The 23,412-nt window shown below is 32.5% G+C and overlaps 1 protein-coding gene across 11 annotated transcripts in view; it reads right to left on the bottom strand.

The window, feature by feature from the left end:
- Positions 1–23,412, bottom strand: part of Obsc (Obscurin) — a 350,811-nt gene that overhangs the window by 77,448 nt on the left and 249,951 nt on the right. For 9 of the 11 annotated variants that reach the window (XM_072543243.1, XM_072543203.1, XM_072543216.1 and 6 more), the window contains 4 exons: positions 22,960–23,135; positions 20,309–20,596; positions 11,763–11,927; positions 8,641–9,372 (listed from right to left, as the gene is read on the bottom strand). In XM_072543243.1, the coding sequence (XP_072399344.1) occupies positions 8,641–9,372; positions 11,763–11,927; positions 20,309–20,596; positions 22,960–23,135 (1,361 nt within the window). The remainder of the gene's footprint in view (positions 1–8,640; positions 9,373–11,762; positions 11,928–20,308; positions 20,597–22,959; positions 23,136–23,412) is intronic. The other 2 variants (XM_072543250.1, XM_072543256.1) reach the window with 2 other exon arrangements.

The raw sequence follows: 23,412 nt of genomic DNA, 5'->3' as shown, positions 1-23,412 counted from the left end.
TGGATGTGGCGCTCTGAGGAGACTTAAGGAGGTGGAAATATGTATAAGCGGATGGCAGAGGCCCTGTATTAAAATCAAATCTCAAAAGTCTTTTTGCTTTGTTTATTTACACATTTTTGCTACTAATCTTATTATCTCTTATAGTTTACATTTCTTATATCCACAATTTTCTTCAACAATTTCTTTTAAAAACTATCTACCGTTATTTTTGTGACTCTCACTCCCTCTAAGGAGGACATTCAGTCACCCTAGATACTTAAGGTACCAAAAAGATTTACCTTTGGTTGAGCTTTTTTCGTGTTATCGAACCCCCATGGTACGTCAGATTATCTCCTAAAAATTTTCTTACGCATCTACTACAAGTAGTAGACTCAGCTATTTTATGTTTCCTAAAAGGTTCTTCTAATGTCTGTAGCAGTGGAGATAATAATATGTATCCTCTAGGTACTTTAAATTCTCCATTGCCTACTTATTTGTATCTCAAGATCTCTGGACTTAGCCATCTACTCTTTGTAGTTAACACACTCAGCTTATTTTTATTAGGTATCGTCACATCAATCAGTGTTATTTGTCCAGTTAGTTTACTAGTTAGTATTAAATGAGATCTGTTATGTACCACGGATTGGTCTGTAAGCACAGTGTGGTCCCAGTATAGCTTGTAGCCTATGTAGCTAGTGCTTTTTTAAGCATTCTGTCAGAAAAGTATTGAGAAGGTTGGAAAAGTACCAGTTCATTCGCTAGTTCTTGGTGAATAATCTTTCCTACTGAGTCATGGCGTTCTTTATAATCAGTTCCGATAAACGCTTGGAAGCTCCCGGGGAGATGTTGGACTGTTTTTTGGGCTTGACATCCATATCGGCATTTATTATTTGGGACATAAAGGAGTTTGACAATATATTTCAGGTAAATTTTGGTTGGAATAACCTGATCCTGAATGGCAAATATGAGACCCTTTATTTTGGGAAACATTTTTCCTGATCTCGATCAATAGTTCAAGATTACTATTATTATTTATTTTAAATGGCATATTTTATTTAAATTGCACATATAGTTAGTGTTCGAATTGTATTTAAATGTTATGAATCATTTCCTATTGACAAGTACAATTATTTCGGTTGTTTGGATATATACTACTAATCTACAATGTAGTAGAGGGTCGTAATTTCTGAATAATTCTTCTTCTTTTTGACTGGCTTTGCAACTCGGGGTGAGTCTTTGCCGCGTCCACTATAACCCTCCAACTTCTACTATCTTGCGCTTCAATTTCCTATTGTTGTACCCCAAACTTAAATAAATCAGCTTCAACATCATCCTTCCATCTTTTTCTGTCACAGCCTACTGATCTTCTACCATCTGGTCTCTTAAAAAATACTGTCGTAAGCACTTTGTCTTCCTCTAACAATCTTACCACATGACCTGTTTATTTTATTTGGTAAGCTTTTATATGTTTGATGATGTTTTTATTATAGAGAGTCACTAATTCAGAATTGCGGCTCCTTCACAACTCTCCTGTCAATTTATCTCTTTGAGGTCCAAATATCATTTTAAGAACGTTCCTTTCAAATACCAGTAGCTTATTTATTTCCCGCTGATGCATAGTCATTGTTTCACTTTCATATCTAACGATTGGGCGAATAATTGACTTGTACAGTCTAAATTTAGATCTTCTCTTTTAGCCGCTTAGATCTTAATAATGATGATAGGTAGTATAATGCTATATTTCTCGTACGTAGCTATTTTTGCCAAGACTTTTTTTTTCTATATGGTTGTCATCTGTGATTACCATCTCTAGATATTTAAACTCTTTTACTACTTCGAAGTTGTGGCCATTAATAGTTATGTTCTGCCTAACTCTTGGTCTTGGATTTTTGGTTATTAACATGTATTTCGTCTTCTCTTCATTCATTCGAAGACTCAAACTACCTGTTTTCTCCTCGAATTGTAAAAACACCTCTCAAACATCTCCTGTAGAATGAGCGACTGCATCTAGATCATTAGCAAAGGCCAACAATAGTTTTGATCCTAGATTCGCAAATCCCCTGCCAGCTCAGACCATATTTTACTTATTGCATATTCTAAGGCTAAATTGAATGGCAACGGTGATATGAGATCTCCATGTCTAAGTCCTGATGTTTTACTAAATCTCATTGATGTTCTATTTCCTATCATTACCTGTGCATATAAGTTTGTCACATTCTTGGTATTTCCATTTCTACCATTGCTAGCCATAGTCTACTTCTTTTTAGCGAATCATATGCTTGCTGGAAATCTACGAAAATTTGTTGTATATCTCGGTTGAATTCCCAGTTTTTGCTAATATTTGTCGGATCGTGAATATTTGATCTATTGTTCACCTTCCAGCATAAAAGCCACATTGGTAATCGCCTAGAATATCTTCCGAATACGGAGTGAGCCTCTTTAGCAAGATAACTGATAGAACTTTATACGCTGTGTTAATAAGCGATATGCCTCTATAGTTTCGTAATTGTTTTTTATCTCCCAGAATCATCCCTGAATCATTACATATCGAAATATTTTATGTATTACCTTTTAAATGCCTTAACGAATATTCGCTTTTCATATTCGAATAACTGCGATATCTCGGACGAGTATCGAATTGATGTTAATAACAATTTCTTTTTGTTTAATAGAAAAAATCTTTGACCCGCCCGGAATCGAAACTGCGACATACAGAGAGAAATCTCGTTAGGTCATCGTTTTACCACTGCACGAACTAGGCTGTTAAAAATACTGTTACCAATCATTTTAGCTTGGTATTTTTTATTTATAAAGTAAAATAGCTCACTAAGATTTCAACATGATGGAGCACCGGTATATTGCAGCTTTCAGATGAGACGTCTGCTAAGTAATACCTTCTCTGAAAGATAGATCGGAAGAGGTCGCAGCTTCAAAGTTCTCAAACCAAATACTGAAAATGTAGCTTGAATTTACGCTAAGATAGCATTTATGTACGAATATACGTTACGGATGTTCATGATCCAACGAATAATCGTGTTGACCTGTAGTAGTAGACAACCAATTTAATCCTTTTTATGTTACCCGTTGTGAGACGTCTTTATTATTATTAAGATTGTTATAAAGTCTATTTTTTAATATTAACGAGAAAAAGAGTTGACAAATGTCTCACCTTTACCGTTCAATTGCTTGTATTTCCCTGAACTAATACATCTTATATTGGGCAGATAATATTGTTAATCTCAATGACGTATAATATATAGACCCAGCCAATGGTGTATATATATAGTGTCACAAACATGATTCCCTTACATATAATCAAAAGATCGTTTTGTTTATATAATATATATATATATATATATATATATATATACATATATATATATATATATATATATATATATATATATACATATATATATATATATATATATATATATATATATATATATATATATATGTATCATTTGTGTGTTAGCATATTTTATATGAAAAAACAAATTTTATTTAAAATTTTTCGGATTCATTTACTTAATATTTTAGTAAAATGCCTTCAGGTGTCTTACTTGTGGGTGCGGAAGTTCTAAGAGTGAAATATTATCACTTTTTAGTCATTTTTGAAGTGTATATTGTTTTTTAAATATTAGGTTATATGTTGATAGTCAGTGAAGGCGTTTAGTTTATTTAACAAATAAATTATTATACATTATACTGAATACTTAACAATTGCATTTAAATTTTTGTTTTTTTATTACATAAAATCATTTAAATATAATTTTGTTAAGTAGTCTCTATGACACCCGGTTTTATAGCAAGCGTAGCCGACTGCTGGGTCTATATTATATTATACATCATTGGTTGATGAATGTACTTAGAAGTTTGCTAAAAGAAGGAACAAAATAAAAATAACTTAGCTACAAATATGTACGTGTAATATTACTAATTTGGGACCGATGAGGTTTCGATGAACTACCTTTCTAACTATCTTCCGGAGATCGTCACTTAGTTGCTATAAAATTGTGTTTTTAAGCGCTGATTGAAAAGCACATGTCTAATAATTAAAAACTAACAAATATAAAACGTATATCGAAAGATTTAAGTCATATTTAGAATTAGTAGAAAGAAAATGTTAGATATAGACTTACCTTCTATAATTAATTATAGTGCTGCGGAAGTGTGTTAGAGACCAAGCTGGAAGCATGCCTACAATATGCGAATTTAGTCACGTACACAAGGTTTTTAATTGTGTATTACTAATTGTGTATTTACTAATTGTTTTAAATTATTCAAAAATGTAGTGTGAATCATTTAGATTTCTAAATATTTATATCTTTTAACCATAGTCATAAATTCTAAAGATTCTATAAACATTTTTACTTTTAGGTTCGCTTTGACACAACCTGAATAGCGGATACAAGAAAGACCATTGGATGTAGGTAAAGAATTAGAGAATAAATATCCCTCAATAAAGAATAAATACATATGAAAATTAATGATGTTGAAACAGTGATGCTCGATAAATAAAATCCATTCCAAGACTACAAAGACCGCCCAATGGTAACACTACCCATCTAATTGGAACATTTGGAACTTTCATGATTATTTCTTTGTTCCATTCTTCAATTATTAGTTAACGCATAATAATGTCTCTGAACAGAGCCATTCAGAAAAAAAAAACCTGATTGAAGTAGGCTGTAATAGTTAAATGTCTTATATTTGACTTTAACCATTACCGTAGAATCCATTGTATGATTTTATAATATTTATAACAGGAATGAAGTTCCGAATTATTTATTAATCTTAAAATTACGGAGTGAGTAACATTTTTCATAAAGTTTCTATTGAAATGATGAGATAAATTGTTGTTATTTAGCTTAAAGTTTACATTTCTGCAAATTTTGATTACAATATCGATATTAAATAAAATTTGCTATAGAGTAAGATCCCAGAGCGATCAGACATAACTTATTTTCACACAGATGAAACCTTAGAGTCTCAGCAGCGTCTCGCGTGCTTTGAATACCTGCGTATTTATGAAACTTGCTGAGTGACATCTGGGTAGGTACCAGGTGAGAAAGGTAACTAAAAATAAGAGCTATTTAACTTAAATTTACATAACTGATTTTTATACATATGTTGTAGAATATTATTTTAAAAATACTGTAATAAGTGTCAGACACTTGTCATGGACCAGAACTTTTGTCAGACGCTTTAAAGCTCCACTAAAATTAAATGAACTTTACTTACTTTCACATGTCTGATTTTTAAATATGTTAATAATGGAACTATAATAAAGTTATATTTAATCAGTCAGACAAATTATAATGACCAAATATCCCTCAAACACAAAAATTAGTTAACCAGAAATATGAGCGCGAGAGTGCTGTGCTTGCATTTCAGAGTGAGTGAGACATTGCGATAATTATGTTACGATATATGCATAATTTAAAAAATGATGATTCGAATGTATGGTTAAACGCAGGCACCGGAAATAACCAGAGATACATTAATTTGACAAAGGTTTACGAGTACTTGGGACCATCTTTATGTAGAAGTTTGCCAGGGTTTCACGCTCTAACTAGATGTGACTTTAATCCCGCCTTTTTTAAAAAGGGTAAACAAAGACCAGTTAATATATTAAAGAAGAAACATGAATATCAGCGAGCTTTCATTCAGTTTGGAGAATCAGAGTTGTTTACCGATGAAGCCACCCAAAAAGATATTTTCAAAATAATCCAAAAATTTATCTGCGAAATTTATATTTTTTCTGATACGTGCAACATTAATGCTGCCCGGCTTCAATTGTTTTTAAATAATTAAAGCGTATCTAATATTAACCAAGAATTCGATCGCAAAAATTTAAAAAAATTTGATGCTAGCAGTTTACCACCATGCTAAAGTGAGTTATTACAACAATTCCGCCGTGCTAATTACATTTTTAGCATATGGAATAATGCAAATGCAAAACAACCAACCATTTTAACTCCTGAACACAATGGGTAGAGATTAGAAGAAAACCAATATCACTTTCATTGGTTTGATGGTGACCAATTACCAGCAAACGTTAGTGAATTCCTTCAAACTTCAGGTATTATACTTTGATTTCAGGTTTAGAATTTATTATGTTTGTGATTTTCTGCTTTTTAATTATTTGAACTATTTTTTGCAGAACAACCAGCCAGCAACAACATAACTGATAATGATGAAGATGATGACCCGGATGAGCAGCATCATGATTGGTTGAATGATGAAAATTGTAATAATTGCGACAATGAATATGATGATTAAAATATAGAAAAATGTTTGTTTCAATTAATCCCAGTTGAAGATTTTTTACAAAAATTATTATTTTTTAATTATCCTAACTAGTATCTTTTTTACAATAAAGTAAATATAATTTCTTATGAAACCAAATTGCTCCGAATTAATTAATTATCCCAAATATCAATACATTAATTTACTTTAATATTTATCTTAATGCTAGAGTTTATCATATTAAAATAGAGATGCAAAAATATTTAATCGGATCGAAAACAGTAAGTATTCTTAATGAATTTGAATTTTTTACTCTGAGGCTCATGCGCACAGCACTCTCGCGATCATACTTCTAGTTAACTAATTTTTGTGTTTGAGGGATGTTTGGTCATTCTAATTTGTTTGACTGATTAAATATAACTTTATTATGGTACCAATAATAACATATTTAAAAATCAGACATGTAAAAGTAAGTAAAGTTCATTTAATTTTAGTGGAGCTTTAAAGCGTCTGACAAAAGTTCTGGTCCATGACAAGTGTCTGACACTTATTACAGTATTTTCAAAATAATATTCTACAACATATGTATAAAAATCAGTTATGTAAATTTAAGTTAAATAGCTCTTATTTTTAGTTACCTTTCTCACCTGGTACCTACCCAGGTGTCACTCAGCAAGTTTCATAAATACGCAGGTATTCAAAGCACGCGAGACGCTGCTGAGACTATAAGGTTTCATCTGTGTGAAAATAAGTTATGTCTGATCGCTCTGGGATCTTGGACTACTACGGTCTATCTCCCAGCAACCATTTTTACCTTTTTTTCTCATCTTAGTTTGTTGAGGTCTAGAGAGATGTTATTCGAGACTTACTTATTTATTTTTTTTTTAATTTAAAAATCCGAAATTATACTACACAATTTCGAATTTTCAAATTGTAAAAAATAATTCTTTGGTGTATGTGCTAAAAAGCAATTCTAGCGTACTAACAAGATCAGGAATTGTTTTTTGATCGAAACATCTTACAATTTTTTGGACTTTCTCCCCCGGTGATCGACTTTTTATTAATTTTATTTATAATTTATCAGAAGAGAGTTTTAATTATATTATTTGTAGATTTGTACATATTTAAGTTAAAAATTTGAATCATAATATTTTTATATCGCGCGGCATCTACATATAAAAATATCTTCTTTTTTTGTCTTTATTAGAGGGGAAAATCTAAAGTAGCGTTTTTGTTGTCCCACTCTTTCATATTTTAGAAGCAGTAATAGGGCTGACATGACCGCTCCATAGTGGTACAAATAAGAAACTAAAATCTTGATCAAGGTTCTCTGGTTCTTTTTTATAACGTGTATAACCTTTGCCAACACTAAAAAATGACAGTGAAAGATCCTTCTATATTCGTCTCTTCTTTGATATTATTGCAGCAATTTGCAAGTTTGCAGATTTTGTATTTTGATCAATTTTTGGGACCTCTAATTTTTTTCAGAAAATGTTCATTTAAAGATTATTTTACCTATATAACAATATGGAAATGATATAATAGAATTTGTATTGTATTTGAAATCATTCTCTCTTGTTGCCGACAAAAATGTAGCTTCGACTATTTTAAATAATTTTAAACTGTTTGTCCTTGTTTAGTGTAGTGTTGTGTTCAACTTTATTGTTAATTTTATGTTTATGACATTCTGGGATTGTTGGATAGCCCAAAACTGACGAAATGCCCCTGAGGATGCTCTAGTGAGCGAAAGTACTTGAGCAAGATTTAATTAATAAAACTGTGCTCGATATCTGCCTTTATTTTTCAAAGTTCATTATTTAATTCACTTAAGTGTTACAAATAATTTGATAGCAATTTTTATGGTATTATTTTAATAAAACTATTTTATAACTAATAACAAGTAGAAATAATGAATTATGATAAGTTTTCTTAAAAAAAAAGTTCTACAAAACGGGGGGCTGAAAACGTCCCGCGAGTAGTGAAGTCATATAAACAAGCGCGTTTAACGCAGTGTTAGGGGAACTCAACAATATTTAGAACAGTCTAAAAACAATAACGATTAGAAAGACACATGAAAACCGATAGATAAAGAATCAAGAAAACAATTAAAATAAAGAAGAGCAGGTCAAGTGACTAAATAGAAAAAGGAACGTTACTAGGACCCAAAATTCAAATGCAGAAACAAACAAAAAATATTTATATATGCAAATTTCTTGAAAATGCATTTACCATTACATTAAGTAGGTGGATGCACCGAATTCTTATTTTCTTACAAAGTTATTAGTAAATAAAATACTAAATAAGGATATTATTGGTTATATAGCAGTAGTGGAGTATTATACAGTGTATTTGAAAGTAAGAGTGAAGTTAGACATTAATTTCTAATATATTTAAAAACGTTTTTTCTACCTTCAACGCCAGACAATCTTCCTGACATATCGTCCACTAAACTTCTTTGTCTCTCGGCTTTTCTAAGCAAATCTTCAGTTTCTTCATCCTTTTCTTCTTCGTATATTCTTTTACCCTTCTGACTTTGCTGTCGTTCCAGGGCCTTTTCTTCTTTCTGCTTCAAAGAGCTATTGTCAAGTTTTGATTCTTGAACTTCCTCTAACGTAGCCTTTTTACCCTTCTTTGATCGTTTTTGATCTTTACTTAGATCGGTTTCATCGAGTGATTGAGGTGGTTTAGTTAATTTTTCATCTTCGATAATATCAATGTCTTCCTTAGTAGCTGAAACACCCCGTTTAAGTTTCTTATTTTGTTCATTTTCAGAAAGTCTTCTTTGTTTGGGAATAAGACCATCATCTTTTTCTACAACTTCAATCTCTTCTTTACTAGCAGCAATTCCCTTTTTGGTCTTTTTTTCGAGATTTTTTTCTTCAACTGGTGTCGGTTCTGATTTTATTTCCTCTGTAATTTCTTCGATAGTCAAAGACATACCACGCTTAGGTTTCGGTTTAGTTACTTCATTTTCTTCGACAGCTTTTGCTTTATTTTTCCCCTCATCTAGTTCAATATGTTCTGCTTCTTCAACTGTCGCTGAGTTAGCTCTTTTCAAAGATACTGGAGATTGCGGTTCTTCAATTATAGGTTCTGGCGATTTCACTTCTACTTCTTTGACTTCGATCGACTCTTTAGAACCTAAGATTTGTGTAAAAAGTTATTGTGTTTTCTTTGTTAAAAGAAAAGTGTATGTGTTTGATAAATAAACTGGCATTTGAGCAATGTTATATGATTGCTTTACTTAGAGAAGTAGCTCTAACAAAACAGCAAATATCTACATTGCAAGCTCTGAGCCAGAACAGCAAAATACAAAAAGTATACTTTTGTGGGTATACCTGTTGACTCCAAAATATCACTTGTACATAAAATTATATAAAAATACGAGTTTTGTTGGGTGTTTTGATTTGAAATTAAAAAGGCTATTAAGCAAAATGGATTTTAAGGAATTTCTACTAAACAATAAGATACTATATATATATATATATATATATATATATATATATATATATATATATATATATATATATATATATATATATATATATATATATATATATATATTCCGTGAGGTGGAGGTGGTAAAAAAATACGAGAACCAAAACAGACTAAGGTATGAAAACGCTAACAGAAAACAGAAGAGTCTCTGGCCCTCCAGGTTGGGGCTTGGGCTAGAGGCCTCTTCTTGTAAAAAAGCAGATGTTACGGAGCCTTAGCAACTATTAGCTGGACGTAACTCACGACGACAATTCTGCAAAAGAAAAATGGAATTGAGATTAGGAACATGGAATACCCTAACCCTGTACCGAACTGGAGCACTCACATCTTTACTAGACATAGTGAACATGAACAAAGTATATGTTTTAGCACTGCAGGAAATACGCTGGACGGGAACTGGCACTCTTGATAAGAGAACCCATTCCATATATTATAGCTGCAATAAAGGCCAACACAGGGATGGCGTGGGATTTATTTTAAACCAAAAAACAAAAGGCTTTATTATTGACTTAAAAGCCTACAGACAAAAAATGTGCTATTTGCTTTTAAAAGAGAAATTCTTTAATTACAGTTTGATCAACGCACATGCCCCAACTGATGACAAACAAGAGGAAATAGAAGAACAGTTCTTCGAAGACCTAGAGCAAGCCTACAGAAGATGTCATAGAGATGACATTAAGATTGTATTAGGTGACATGAATGCAAGAATAGGACGAGAGCGAGTTTTCATGCTCACAATAGGAAATTATAGCCTACACAAGATCAGTAGCGATAATGGATTACGACTGATGAACAGTACTAATGCAGCAGCACTAAATATGACAGTCGCTAGCACCTATTTTGAACATTAGAACATACACAAGGTAACCTGGACCTCTCCTGGTGGAAGAACAACGAGTCAGATTGATCATATTGTAATATATTCAAGGTATGGAACAGACGTAATAAACTGCAGAAGTTATAGGGGCGCAAACATAGACTCAGATCATTGCCTAGTGATCTCAACATTGAAGGCTACAATTTCATACACAGTAAAGAAAATAAAATGGATACAAAAAAATGGAATGTGCAAAAGTTAAGAAATGCGACAATTGTAGAACGGTTCTCGGAAAACATCACCAACAGACTAAGAAATCGATACTTAAATGAAGAAGGCCAGACAGATATAGACTCCTACTGGACCAGAATAAAGGATGATATTGACGCAGTAGCAACAGATGAAATGGGAACAGAAATTTGTGCCCGTAAAAATCATTGGTGTGACAATGATTGCAAGAATGCAACAAAAGAAAAAAATTTAGCCTACAGAAAGATGCTTACCCGACGAACTAGTACAACTGTGGACAGTTACCAGACAAAGATAAGAGAACAAAAGAGGATATACAACTGAAAAAAAAAAAACGAAGTCATTTAAATAAGGAACTTAAATTTATAGAAAACCTCAACAGAGAGAAAGAATTCAGAGTATTCTATAAGAAAGTTAACATCGACAGAAAAGAATTCAAGGATATCCTTTCAATCGTATTCACAACGAATGGATTAAAAGTCATTAGGCAACACTATAGATCCTTTAAGGATTCCAGTGTACCAAAAAATGGTTTTAAAGAATGACAAGAGAAGGAACTCTGAGCAAAAACAACTGTAGATTTAAGGTTAAGCTGAATCACAATGGTGGAATGAAAGTAGGCTAAAATAAAAGACATCAATACTTTAGTGGAATCAGCAGTAACAAAATGATGAAATAAGATGAAATAAATTCTATACAAACTAATATAAGAAATGTATGTGAGTTTTCAATTTAGTTAAGTTAAATTATTATAGGTAAAAAAAAATTGTCTAGCTAATTGGTCTTTATCAATGACATCTGATTAGGAAAAAAAAAAAGAAATGTATGCACAATACAAACATATCTTTTTAAAAATGGAAGATTGGATAACAAACATCCCAACAAAACTGAAAAAAACAGTCTATCAGAATCACAAATAAAATTTTATAATAATCAATTTTATCGAATAAAGTTTTTGTTATCCTACCTTTAGGTTTTTTAGGTTTTTCTTCCACTTCCTTAATTTCCGCTTGCTTCGGTTCTTCCACTTTCTCTTCAATTTTCTCCTCTATTTCTGCCACCTTAGCAGCCTTAGGTTTTTCGAGAACTTCGATAACTTCGGTTTCCTCAATGGCGTCAGTATGTGTTACTTCTGCAATTGGTTAGATGGGTAATCATTGGTTAAACACGTAATGTAGGGAGGTGTCAACTCACACAAGACAAAATATTTAGGTAAATCTAGACTTTATGTAATATTATCGTATATAAGAAATATACAAAATTTGGTTTTCTTACTGTATAAGAGGATGTTATATGATTTAATACGTTCATGAGATAGGCATATAACTATAAATTGAACATGGCAGTGAAAATATACATAAAATATTTTGCGCACTTTGTGCATTATATTTTTAGAGTTATAAAGTTGCTTACACGTCTATCAAACAATAAAAAAAAGAAAAAACTCCCCTTTATATAAATATTATACATGCTATAGAACTGGTATTCATGCACAACTAATGGATCTGAAAATAAACAAATCAAAAATGTCTAAGGAACACACAGTTTTTTTCTCATATATAAATCAATTTTGATTGAACTTTAAAAAGTGACATATTGCTATAATGCCTGATTAGTCAGCAATACAATCAGCTAAATTTTAGTGTACTATGGTTTCTTTATGACGAAATAATCAAAGAAAAGTTCAAAAGTGCACTAATTAAATGAAAATTTTTAACATAAAAGTTAATAAAGCATAAAAATCTCACAAAAAATATGTTTAAGATTCTGTGTTTCCTTCAGCAGCATTAATTACAGCTTAACATCTTCTTGGCATGCTTAAAATTAAATTATCCACTCCGTTTTGAGGCAATACGATCGATCCATTATTGTTTAAGATCTTGAAAACCTTGTCTAGTATAAATATTGTGCAGATGAAGAACAATGCGTCTTTAACGCAATTGTCAAGTAACGCAAATCAGGACCCGCAGCCGTAGAAAATGGAAGGACAACAGGTTCTAAGATAAGATCAATATGTTGAGATTGATTCAAAGTGCCTTCTACAAAAACGGGAACAGTTCAATGATGATAAATTATTCTCCCCACATCATAACTTGTAGACCACTATATGGACGAACACCCTGTACATGCTTAAGTCTCTCTTGCCAGGTCCTCTCCAAACTTTCACTCTTCGTTAATCAGGGTAGAGACAAAACCTAGCTTCAACTGTGAATAACAGAACTCCATTCTTGTAAGCTCCGCTGTACGTATTCTTGTCCCACCTTACTCGGTCTTCAGGATTTCTATGACGTAATATAGGAGCTCTTAATGGACGCCTGACGTGCAGGTCAGTTTCATGTAAATTATTCTTTAAAGTTTGGTCACATATGGCAATGTTGTGGGTATTTCCTAAAGCCCCATAGAGTTTACGTGCAGTTACATGTACATTTCGACGAGCTAATCCTACCACATACCGATCATGTTGAGGAGTAGTGTCAACATCAGCTGGTGAAAATCAGTCTAAATCATATTCATAGCACTTAGTATTTGAACATGTGTTAAATGCCGACACTCTATGACTATCTTTGCATTTAATAATCACGTTTTAGTAAAATTTTAAAGTATCTAAAGACTATCTTTAAAAATTGAAGCACCTTTTCTTTACAATTTGAAGCAATTAATCGTACGAATTTGAGGCGATATCACTTATGCGTTAATAAAACAGTGAAACTGACAGATTAATTTACATGTCATATCTTGGTTTGAAGAGAACAAGTTTTCAAATCGAATTTTATGTATTAACAAAAAAGTTTGTATTAAAAAAAGTGGAATAATAATGGTGTTTCTAGACATTTTTGATGTGTGTATTTGAATACCAAATTATTAAAAATTTTTGCCGTAAAGTTTTCTTAAATAACATGTCTTAAGTTAGTACATTTACACATCCTCTTCAACAATAAGAGCTGTAGTTGCCAATAATAATATCGGACATATTTGGGAACGATATTTCTATAGTTGAAGTGATCTACTAGGTCTACCTATAAATCGCCACAGGGAAAGCTTACATAGATCCCGTGGGTAGGGTTGCTAAAAATAATATTAATGAGGATTTTTCTGTGAATCCTTTAAAACTTGTGAAGATGACAGAGACAAAAACAACGAAAGAGTAATCTGGGTTTCACACAATAGTGTAATACTATTTCGGATGCTCTTACCTTCATATTTATTTTATAAAAGGAATATCTACGTGGTGGTATGTTAGTGGAAATAAATATATTTATTATGTAAGGAAATTCAAGAAATATCACTGTAATTGATTTGCCCACGTTTTATCTTACCACAGTTTATTATTATCTATCATCAACAATAGTTTACTTTCTTCGATTATCCTTTTCTCTCTTGTTTTTTTTCATCTAATTTGATCTGGACATTTTCATTTCATTTTTTCATTAGAATTTTTGTACTTCTCGTCTAAGAATTCGAAAATATAGGCAGTTTATATTTGACACCTTTTTTTGAATTTGGCTTTATCTTGAGCCTTTTTAGCTAATCTATTTTGATCAGAAATATTTTTACTGCGTAACGTGTTGCCTCTTTTTTGGGGTATAGATTTTTATTATCAAATTTTACATAAGGAAATGACAAATAAGTAAGTGTTTTTAGTACCTGATACCTAACTGTATAGACATAAACAAATATTATATATATTTGTATGTGGTCCAGTGGTCAGATATTTGATCTCTAAAAACGAGACCAAAGAAAGAGGGTAGACCTTTGAAGTGTTAGCTTGGTGATTTCGCCGGTAAAAATATAAAACTCTACTAACTAAATAATGCTACCCAAGTTAAATATAACACTTATTATTGTTTAAATAAAAACAATATCAGTGCTTTTGGAATTCTGTTTGTCATCCATGTTAGAAAGTATTCTGTTCGTTTTCTCAACTTTTTATATACATCTGTTCTTTGCACATTTTATATAAAAACTGATTTAGTTCTGTTTTTTCTTTTTAAAAACCGGATGTTTAATCTTTATGGTTTATAAATTAAACTTTTGCTTCACTTCTATTTTTTAGAGCTGCATATCTTTGTGAGATGAACTGATGACCTATATGGATTCATATACGAAAGGTCTTTTTAATAAAGGATGAAGTAGCAAATATCTTTTTTTTATTCTCCAAATTGTGACCAACAACCCTCAAGTATCCTCATCATCATCATAGTAGTTGACATCTTGGCAGATGTGTTGTGGTTCATCATTGAGCTTCAGCAGCTCGGATGGTCTGATTAATATTTCTCCATTACTAGCATTTTAGTGAACTATATTATATATATATATATATATATATATATATATATATATATATATATATATATAAAACGAAACATTAACAGGAGGAGGCATTAACAGTAACTACGAAAATTTTTTTGAAAAATCCAGCGACAGGTCAATTTTTGATAGAGTGGGAATTTTTTCGGTATTTTCAATTATTTTACTTTCACCCATAAACCAGGGCAAAAATCAATTTACCGTTTTTTAATGGGAATGGGAGTCAAATAAGTCATTTGAAATCCCTTACAATTCTCTATAAATTAGTCTTTTAATTTTTAAATTGGGCCCAGTACTTTATTCCATTTATTAGAAAAAAAAAAAAATAAATATTTTAATTAATATTTTTAGCCGGTTGTTCAACTTCTTAGTTGAGCTAATAGTGAAACTGATCATCTCCGGCAACTATATAATGATAAAGGTTTGGTTGAAAAGTTCTTCCACATTCCGAAGCATTTGGGGAGTGATTCGTAGGCATTCGTTGACAATTTGTTGACGTAAATTTTCTAAAGATACAGGTGGTGTTCTATAGATTTTACTTTTTGGATATACGCACAAAAAAATCTAGGTGATACAAATCTGGTAACCGACGAGGACATTCGATACTGCTTATCCACCCCATCCAATGTCGTGGAAAATTTTTGTCAAAATTTTGACGAACAAGTAAAGCCTAATGTGAAGGAGTACCGTCTTGTTGAAAAATCAAATGATCTTTATCATTTTGTTGATCATTTTCAATAATTTCAGTCAACGCAGAATTATTCACGTTTTGCAGTAATTGTAAATACATTTTGCCAGTCAAACTGCCAGGTAAAAAAATGATCCCACCAGTCGATCACCAAAAATACCAGCCCATACATTTAATTATGGCGGTTGCTGTGTATGCACCTTGTGGAAAATCTTTGGGTTTTAATAAAAAAAAGTGCATTCATTGGAGAAAAAATATTAAAGCGAAACTGTGGATCGGTCACTGATCGCTCGATTATTTTACAAAACTGTAAACGGCGCGTAAGTGGTAACCATCCCCATTAGGTTCCTACACTAAACTGTTCACTTATTTTTTATACTAATTACAAAACATACTTCCTGCTGTCGTATTTATCCTCCGTCCGGCTCGCGGAGATAAGAATACGGCCGGGGTCAGAAAGCCCTGCCTGTCGTAAGAGGCGACTAATGGGTAGGAATCGAGAGGTGGAGAGCCGTCGCTTGAGGTGTCGGGTTGGTAGAAACACACACGGTCGCTTCGGCGACACGGTCACCGGTCTACATTCCTAGTATCCGAGACGAGACTCTCGTGGGACCACTCTACTCTCATTCCAAAAGAGCCTGGTGAGGTTGAACGAGCTGGGCCCGTATATACCTCTCCTGACCTTGGTCAGGCGTGGTGTGGGTGTCCCGGCACGTACCCACCGGGAGATCCAAGAGTGGGAGAGGAGAGATCCTCGGCGGCGACCTGTCTACGTGTGAGGTGGAAATTCCTCCGCCTGCCGAACCTACCCGCCCGTGGTGTGGGAGTAACGGGTAGGCAAGGTACTCACAACACAGGTACTACGAGGAGGGTGGAGCCCCCACGGGACGCGTATAGTAGACGTGTCGTGGTAACCCCACGGGGTGACCCACGGGACGTTTTTGGTACGCGCCGCGTGGCCCCTTCACTTTGGTGTCGGACTCGTAGGGGCAGAGGTTTCACTAACGGGCGTATGTCGTGAGATAGGTAGCCCAGGGTCCTGCCAGGTTTAATACTTGGAGGGCACGCCATAGCCATATAGCAATGTCGTATTTATCTTGATCGTTCATTAAATTGCTGAGCTGTCCCGAACAATAAATGGTACATTTATTGTTCATAAAATATAACAAAACGCTATCTGCCCTTTCCGGAATGGAATAAACCATGGTAATAAATTTTCAAAGACTACAGAATGCTGACAACTGATATTCCCAAGAGAATATTTTAATTTTATGTTCTTTATGTGTTTATATCATACCATTTACTTAGTATGACAAATTTAACAAAAAACAAAAGCAGGGCTAAGAAAGAAATTAAAATCTAAACATTGGGGTACTAAATCAACTTAGGGGTGAAAGTAAAATAATCAAAAATATCGGAAAAATATGTCCCCCTGTAATCAAAATTTAAAATGTCGCTACGTTTTTCAAAAATGATGTAGTTTCTGATAATGCCTCTGTTTTGTTTTCGGCTGGCCACCCTATACTACTTGTCAACTTAAGTTGACAACAAATGGGAAACTTTTTTATTATAAATTTTGCGAAAAAACTTAATCTTCATAAAAAGTTCTGCATGGTCTAAAACCTAAGATACAACCATCAGATATCAAATATTATACCAACCATCAATGTTATATGAGGTATGTCAAAAATATGAATATTGCTCAAGATTAAAATAACTTTATATTTCACAATATCAAAAATTGTTATTATGGAAAGTTGTTTAGAATTTAAAACTGTGTTTTCATATACAATTAAATTTCTCTAATTAAAAAAAAAAATGACAAATTTTTCTCAAATTACCAATAACGAACAGTTACTAATATATTTATTTATTACCAACATGATAACATTTTTGTTCCGTTTAGAAATTAATAAGCAAATCTTCACAAAACAAAATATATTAAAAATCTATTAAAAATTTGACAGTTAATAATCATTCAAAAAATTAAAAAAAAAAAACGATGTATAAATCTTTAACTAAAATGCTTTTTAAGGTATGGCTTACATCCCTTACTTCCTGTGGCATGGGTACCGTTTTATTGTAACCATATTTGTTGATGTTGAAGAAGGAAAACGTTATCAAGAAAAACTATAATTCATTCTCTAAAAAGAGTAATTGAGGGTCCGGATTTAATGATTTATAAAAACAAATTCAATTAATAATTCCCCAGCCCACCCATACTGGTTCCGAGTTTTCATGGTAAAATATGAATTAGTATCACTTCACCGGCTGTTTTGACTAGAAATTGTTCAATTTGATGTAAATGTTGCTTCATCCGAAAGACAACATAACCCAAATCGTCTATCACGATCTCCTACTTTTAACGTATACATAAAGTGGGCCTTCTTTTTTTAAATTTTAAAAACAGTATTTTAGTTAATAGCATTTTGGATCGGAATTTCTTTTTTTCGTACGGATTTTTAAGATGTTCGATTATTGAAGTCATTTAAATACCATGCCATCATTAGCAATATGTTGTTACAATTAATGTACCATTGTTGAGAGGCGAAAGATACGAATTACTTCAAGTTATACTGGAAGGAAAAGTACAGGGCAAAAGATCAGTAGGAAGACGCCAGAACTTGTGGCTGAAAGATCTGAGGAGATGGTTCGACCGCTCATACGCAGAAATCTTTCGCGCAGCAGTTTCCAAAACTACAATTGCCATTTGGATCGTCAACCTTCGAAATGAGACGGCACCATGAGAAAAAGATGCTTGATTTGTCGTTAAATTTAATTTCAGTTTCTTAAAAATATTTCGAATTCTACCCGAATTAATTTTTACAATAGACACATCTTTTATCGGAGCAGTAGACACTCCCCATTCAACAACGATATAAATTCTCCACATTATCTTTTTTGAGTTAAGTCTACATTTCTATGTATTATATATTTCAGATTCTTTTTATTGTGATAATAAGTTTAGGTTTTTCTCTCGTAGCATAAACGTAGTTGGGTCAGGGGTGAATGCGCATGTACTAAGTTTTCCTGTAGTCCTTTTAAGTTGCCTTAATGTTATTTTGGAGATTTCACCTGCTATCTATCTACTTCTTATATGTTTGGAATATGGTAATGTTTAAGTCAAGTACAAAGTCGATCTGATAATTTGAAAATCCGTTTGGTATAATCAAATTACAAATTCTTTTTTAAGTAATATAACTGGTAACATTTTAGTAAGAACATTTACTTTTACTTTTTTTTTTGTTAAATTTATGGTCAATCATTATTATTATTTTTATAATCATTATGGTTATTAGTCAAGTGGTCAGGCAAGAAATTATTTGGTAACTTTTTGTCTGATACTTTTCCTCGGTTAAGGATTCAATATCTATTTTACGATGAACCTTAAAATTCATTTAATAAAAATTTAATAAGATTTTCGTAATTTTTCGGTCAAATTGTTTGACACTATTTTTGCTAGAATTTGATTTTCCCTTCTTCTTCTTAATGGAGGTTGGCTACTACAATTTTAAACTCTTCTCTATCTTCAGCTGTTCTTATTAGCTGTTCAAAATTTAGCCCTGTCCATTGTCGGATATTTCTGAGCCACGATAGTCTTTTCCTTCCTAGGCCTCTCTTTCCCTCGATTTTTCCTTTCACTATAAGTTGGGCATATTGGTACTTATTATTTCTCAGTATGTGGCCTAGGTATGATGTTTTTCTAACTTTTTTTCTAACTTTTCTTTAGGGATCCTTAAATATTAAATTAGATTTTTAAAAATAAACTGTTTTTTTTTGGTTTTTTTTAAGGTTGTTTTATTCTCATCACATAACATTTCGTTTACCCTAGGATATATTTTGTTTAAGAGTGATCCATGAACCATAAATACTTATTCTGTTTTTGTGTGTTTGATATCAAGTAGGGTAGAAAGAGGGAATGCCGGTCAGCAGGTAACAGCAGTTACCGGAATATTCCTTTGTTTGTCTAAATTTCGCTTCCAAAGAGTGCTTCCACATAGTGATCGGTTGTCCAATTATTTTGCATGCAACTAAGCGCATGCAAGTTGGTTTCTGTTGCCACAGTATTCAAATCGATGTTTGTTGTCTATTCCGTGTAATTTTAACTGGCACGTAAATAAGCAATCATATAGTTATGAACAGTGTTTGTTTTAATTGCGGCCTTTGGTACATTATAGGTAAGGTTTTATAATTTACGTAAATTTACATTGAAAATTGACAAAAAAATACATCTTTTCATGTTCATGTTTTTTGACGTACTTCGTATAAGATTGAAAAAATTTGATACCTTATGATTACAATTAAGATTTAAGAATATGTCAAACTTTATGTAAATAATAACTTCTTTTCGTAAAATTAATATTCGTATAAATTAATATATAATATACTCATATTTATAAAACATTGGTTGGCATATCTAAATCTACTGCAAAAGTTGTATTTTGCAAATACATATTCTACTCGCCTAAAAAAGAAGAATAAACAATATATTAACATTTTCTCCCAAAAATACTTACTGTGTACAGTAACTATGCTCTTGCTGCTGACAGTTCCAAGCGAGTTAGTCACGATCACCTCGTACTCCCCTTGTTCCTCGTACTTGATTAAATTGACGGCAAGATTGAACGTCTCGTGTCGTTGGGTGTCTTTGGTGATCTTGATTCGAGCGTCTGCCGATACCTCACGTCCATTCCTCAACCATTTGACAGTAGGTGACGGACAACCTTCCACTTCCACCTCCAGGTGAAGCGTGGATCCTTCTTCGACGGTTGTATCTTTCAAATGCTTGATGATTCGTGGTGCACCTTGAAAAAGATTAAATTAAATACAATACATTCAAAATTTTAAGAAATTTTGCAATGATCTTTTTATTCCGTAGGTTGGATTCTAATTTATTAGTTTCTGATGACATCTTAGCATAACAGTTTGCTATTTCTATGATCAGAAAATTAGAAGTAAGGAAGGGTGGGGGAATTTTACGCAGCGGGTAATTATACGCAGAGTCGATTCAAATATACCAGTCTTAGCTGGTGTCATGTGCTCACGTCCAAATGTCTAACAAAGCATATCAGTTGGCGGGCAGAGATATTGCTACACGTGTTTACGAATTTCAGTTGTTATTGAGACAAAATGTAATAAAGTAAGCGTTAATATTTCTTGTACCATTGTTTTTGTGTTATCAAATGAAAACGTGACTTTTACTGAAAACTTGCTTGGTTGATTAGAATAGTCATTCTAATATTTTTATAACACTTAAGTAGTTACTGCTGTATGAGGTAATATTGCGTACAAAATAAGGGGAATTTTACACTGTGTAAAAGTACTCTATAATCTATAAATGTCTTGCTTGCTACAAAAATAAAAAACAACCAGTGTAGATATAAGTACCTAAGTTTAATTATTTAATTGCAGGTGCCTAGAACATGTGTTCTAAAAGTGCCTACTCGTGGTAATATTGCAGATTAAGTCCTTCAAATAGCTCTGTTGGTATTAGTTCAGGCAGAAAGATTAGAGAAGTTGGATGAAGTTTCAACATCTCGGAGGCAACTTTTCGTTACAAAATAAGAATTAATCAGAGATCAATGTCTAAACTTGGTCGAAAGCCCATCTTTACGAAAGAAAAGGAGAAAGAATTAACTAAACATATCTTTAAGCTAGCTAAAATGTTTTATGGTATCACTATTAGCGAGCTGAGGCAATTGGTGTATTAATATGCAGATAGAAATGAAAGCAGGCACAATTTTTGTAAAGAGACTGAACTTGTTGGAAAAAACTGGGTAACTTTGATCTTAAAGAGAAACTAAGTCTGAGTAAACCAGAAGGGACAAGTTTTAATCGAATAATAGCCTTTAATAAAATAGACGTCAAGAGATTTTGGGCTCAAAGGAACAAAAAAAAGTAGGTTCCAATCTCTTTGGAAACAGGAAAGACCGTTACAATAGTTTGTGTGATGAGACCATCTGGAGCATACATTCCACCGATGTTCATCTTCCCAGGAGGAGGATCACTATTTAACTTCAAAATAATGGCCCGATAGGTGCAGTATATTACTCTCCCGAGAATTCAATCTAATCCACAGTTCCCTGTTTTATTAATACTTGACAATCACAGTTCACCTCATATCCATACCTCCACACACTTCCCATAAGCTACCGCCCGTCGACCTTTTATATTTAGCTCTGCTACGGGAGCTTATAAAGAATGTGAATTATATGTCAGAGCACATCCACATAAGAGAATAACTAACTTTTAGTTAGCTGAGATTATTAACAAAGCCTAGCTTAAAGTTGTTACAATGAAGAAAGGAATTTCTGGCTTTAGATCTGCTGATATTTATCCTTTCGACCTAAATAAATTTAAAGATGAAGATTTTTTGCCTGCTCAACAGTTTCTACCAGTCGTAGAAAATTAAGTAAAAGAACATAGATACCGAACAACTGAAAGAACAAGTTATTAGTGAAATACCAACATTTCTCCAGAGGGATTCACACAAATAAATTCTGAAGAAGATTTAATTCCTGGAGAATCAAAAGTCAATTTTTTCTCTTTTGGATTTATTACCACTACCAGAAGTCTACACAATCTGTCGTGAAGAAAAAGCTGACTTGAAGAGGAAAGACACAAACGAGAAGAAGGTAGCTGCTACAAAAAGCAAAAATGTTTAACAAAGATGCCAAAAATTAACCCATGTCCAGCAGATTAAATTTCAAGAAAGAGAAGAGGAGGAATCGGAATATGACGAGAAAGGCCTCTACAATGACGATGTGGATCCGACTGTGGAATATTCTAGAAGGACAGAGAATTGTGATATCAATGTGCATGGCATGTGACATATGTGTTAAATATATACTCAGTTTAAATTATAAAATATTTTGTAATGAAAAAAAAAAACAAACTGTTTAATTTTTATAATTTGCGTAAAATTTCTAGATACACTGCGTAAAATTACCCACATAGATGGGTAATTTTGCATACCAAGCAAAAAAAATTGAATTGATAATTTTAGAATGGGTATTTACCGTTTGACTCTATGTGTTTAATATACGTCTAGGATTTACTTTCGTGAATTAACTATATTAATTTGAATAGTTTTAATAACTTAATAAACAACAATAAAGACGGTTTTGTTTAAGTGCGTAAAATTCCCCCACCTTCCCTTAATACTTACAATTAACTGTTAATTTAGCACTTGTTTCCACTCCTCCACATTCGTTGCTGAGCTTGCACGTATATTGTCCCGATAGTTGGCTTGTTACTTCTTTTATGATCAGAGAAGCTCCATCATCAGATTCTATTCTGGTAAATTCTGTTCTTGTTTCTTTAATTTCCACTTCATCCAAATACCTATAACATATTTAATTCAAATAATGCTTGAATTCAAATGTAAAGCTGATATTCTAAAACTGCCTTAAGTCAGTTGGTTTTAAAGTGGATAAAATAGTATTTAAATTCTGGAAGACACATGCGACAGCTTTTTTCTCAAGGTTTCACATGTTCAGGTGAAACCGAAAGGGATAAGGTTTTCCAGAAGAACGCAACTCTTATATCTAAATAATGAGAAAAACCTTAATATTTTATAATAAACCATTTAACGTTAATACGCCTAAATATTTAATATTCA

The sequence above is a fragment of the Diabrotica undecimpunctata genome, chromosome 1 (genome assembly GCF_040954645.1).
Source record: "Diabrotica undecimpunctata isolate CICGRU chromosome 1, icDiaUnde3, whole genome shotgun sequence".
Classification (NCBI taxonomy): domain Eukaryota; kingdom Metazoa; phylum Arthropoda; class Insecta; order Coleoptera; family Chrysomelidae; genus Diabrotica; species Diabrotica undecimpunctata.
The sequence above is the reverse complement of the archived record's forward strand: the minus strand, read 5'-3'. Positions and strand labels throughout refer to the sequence as shown.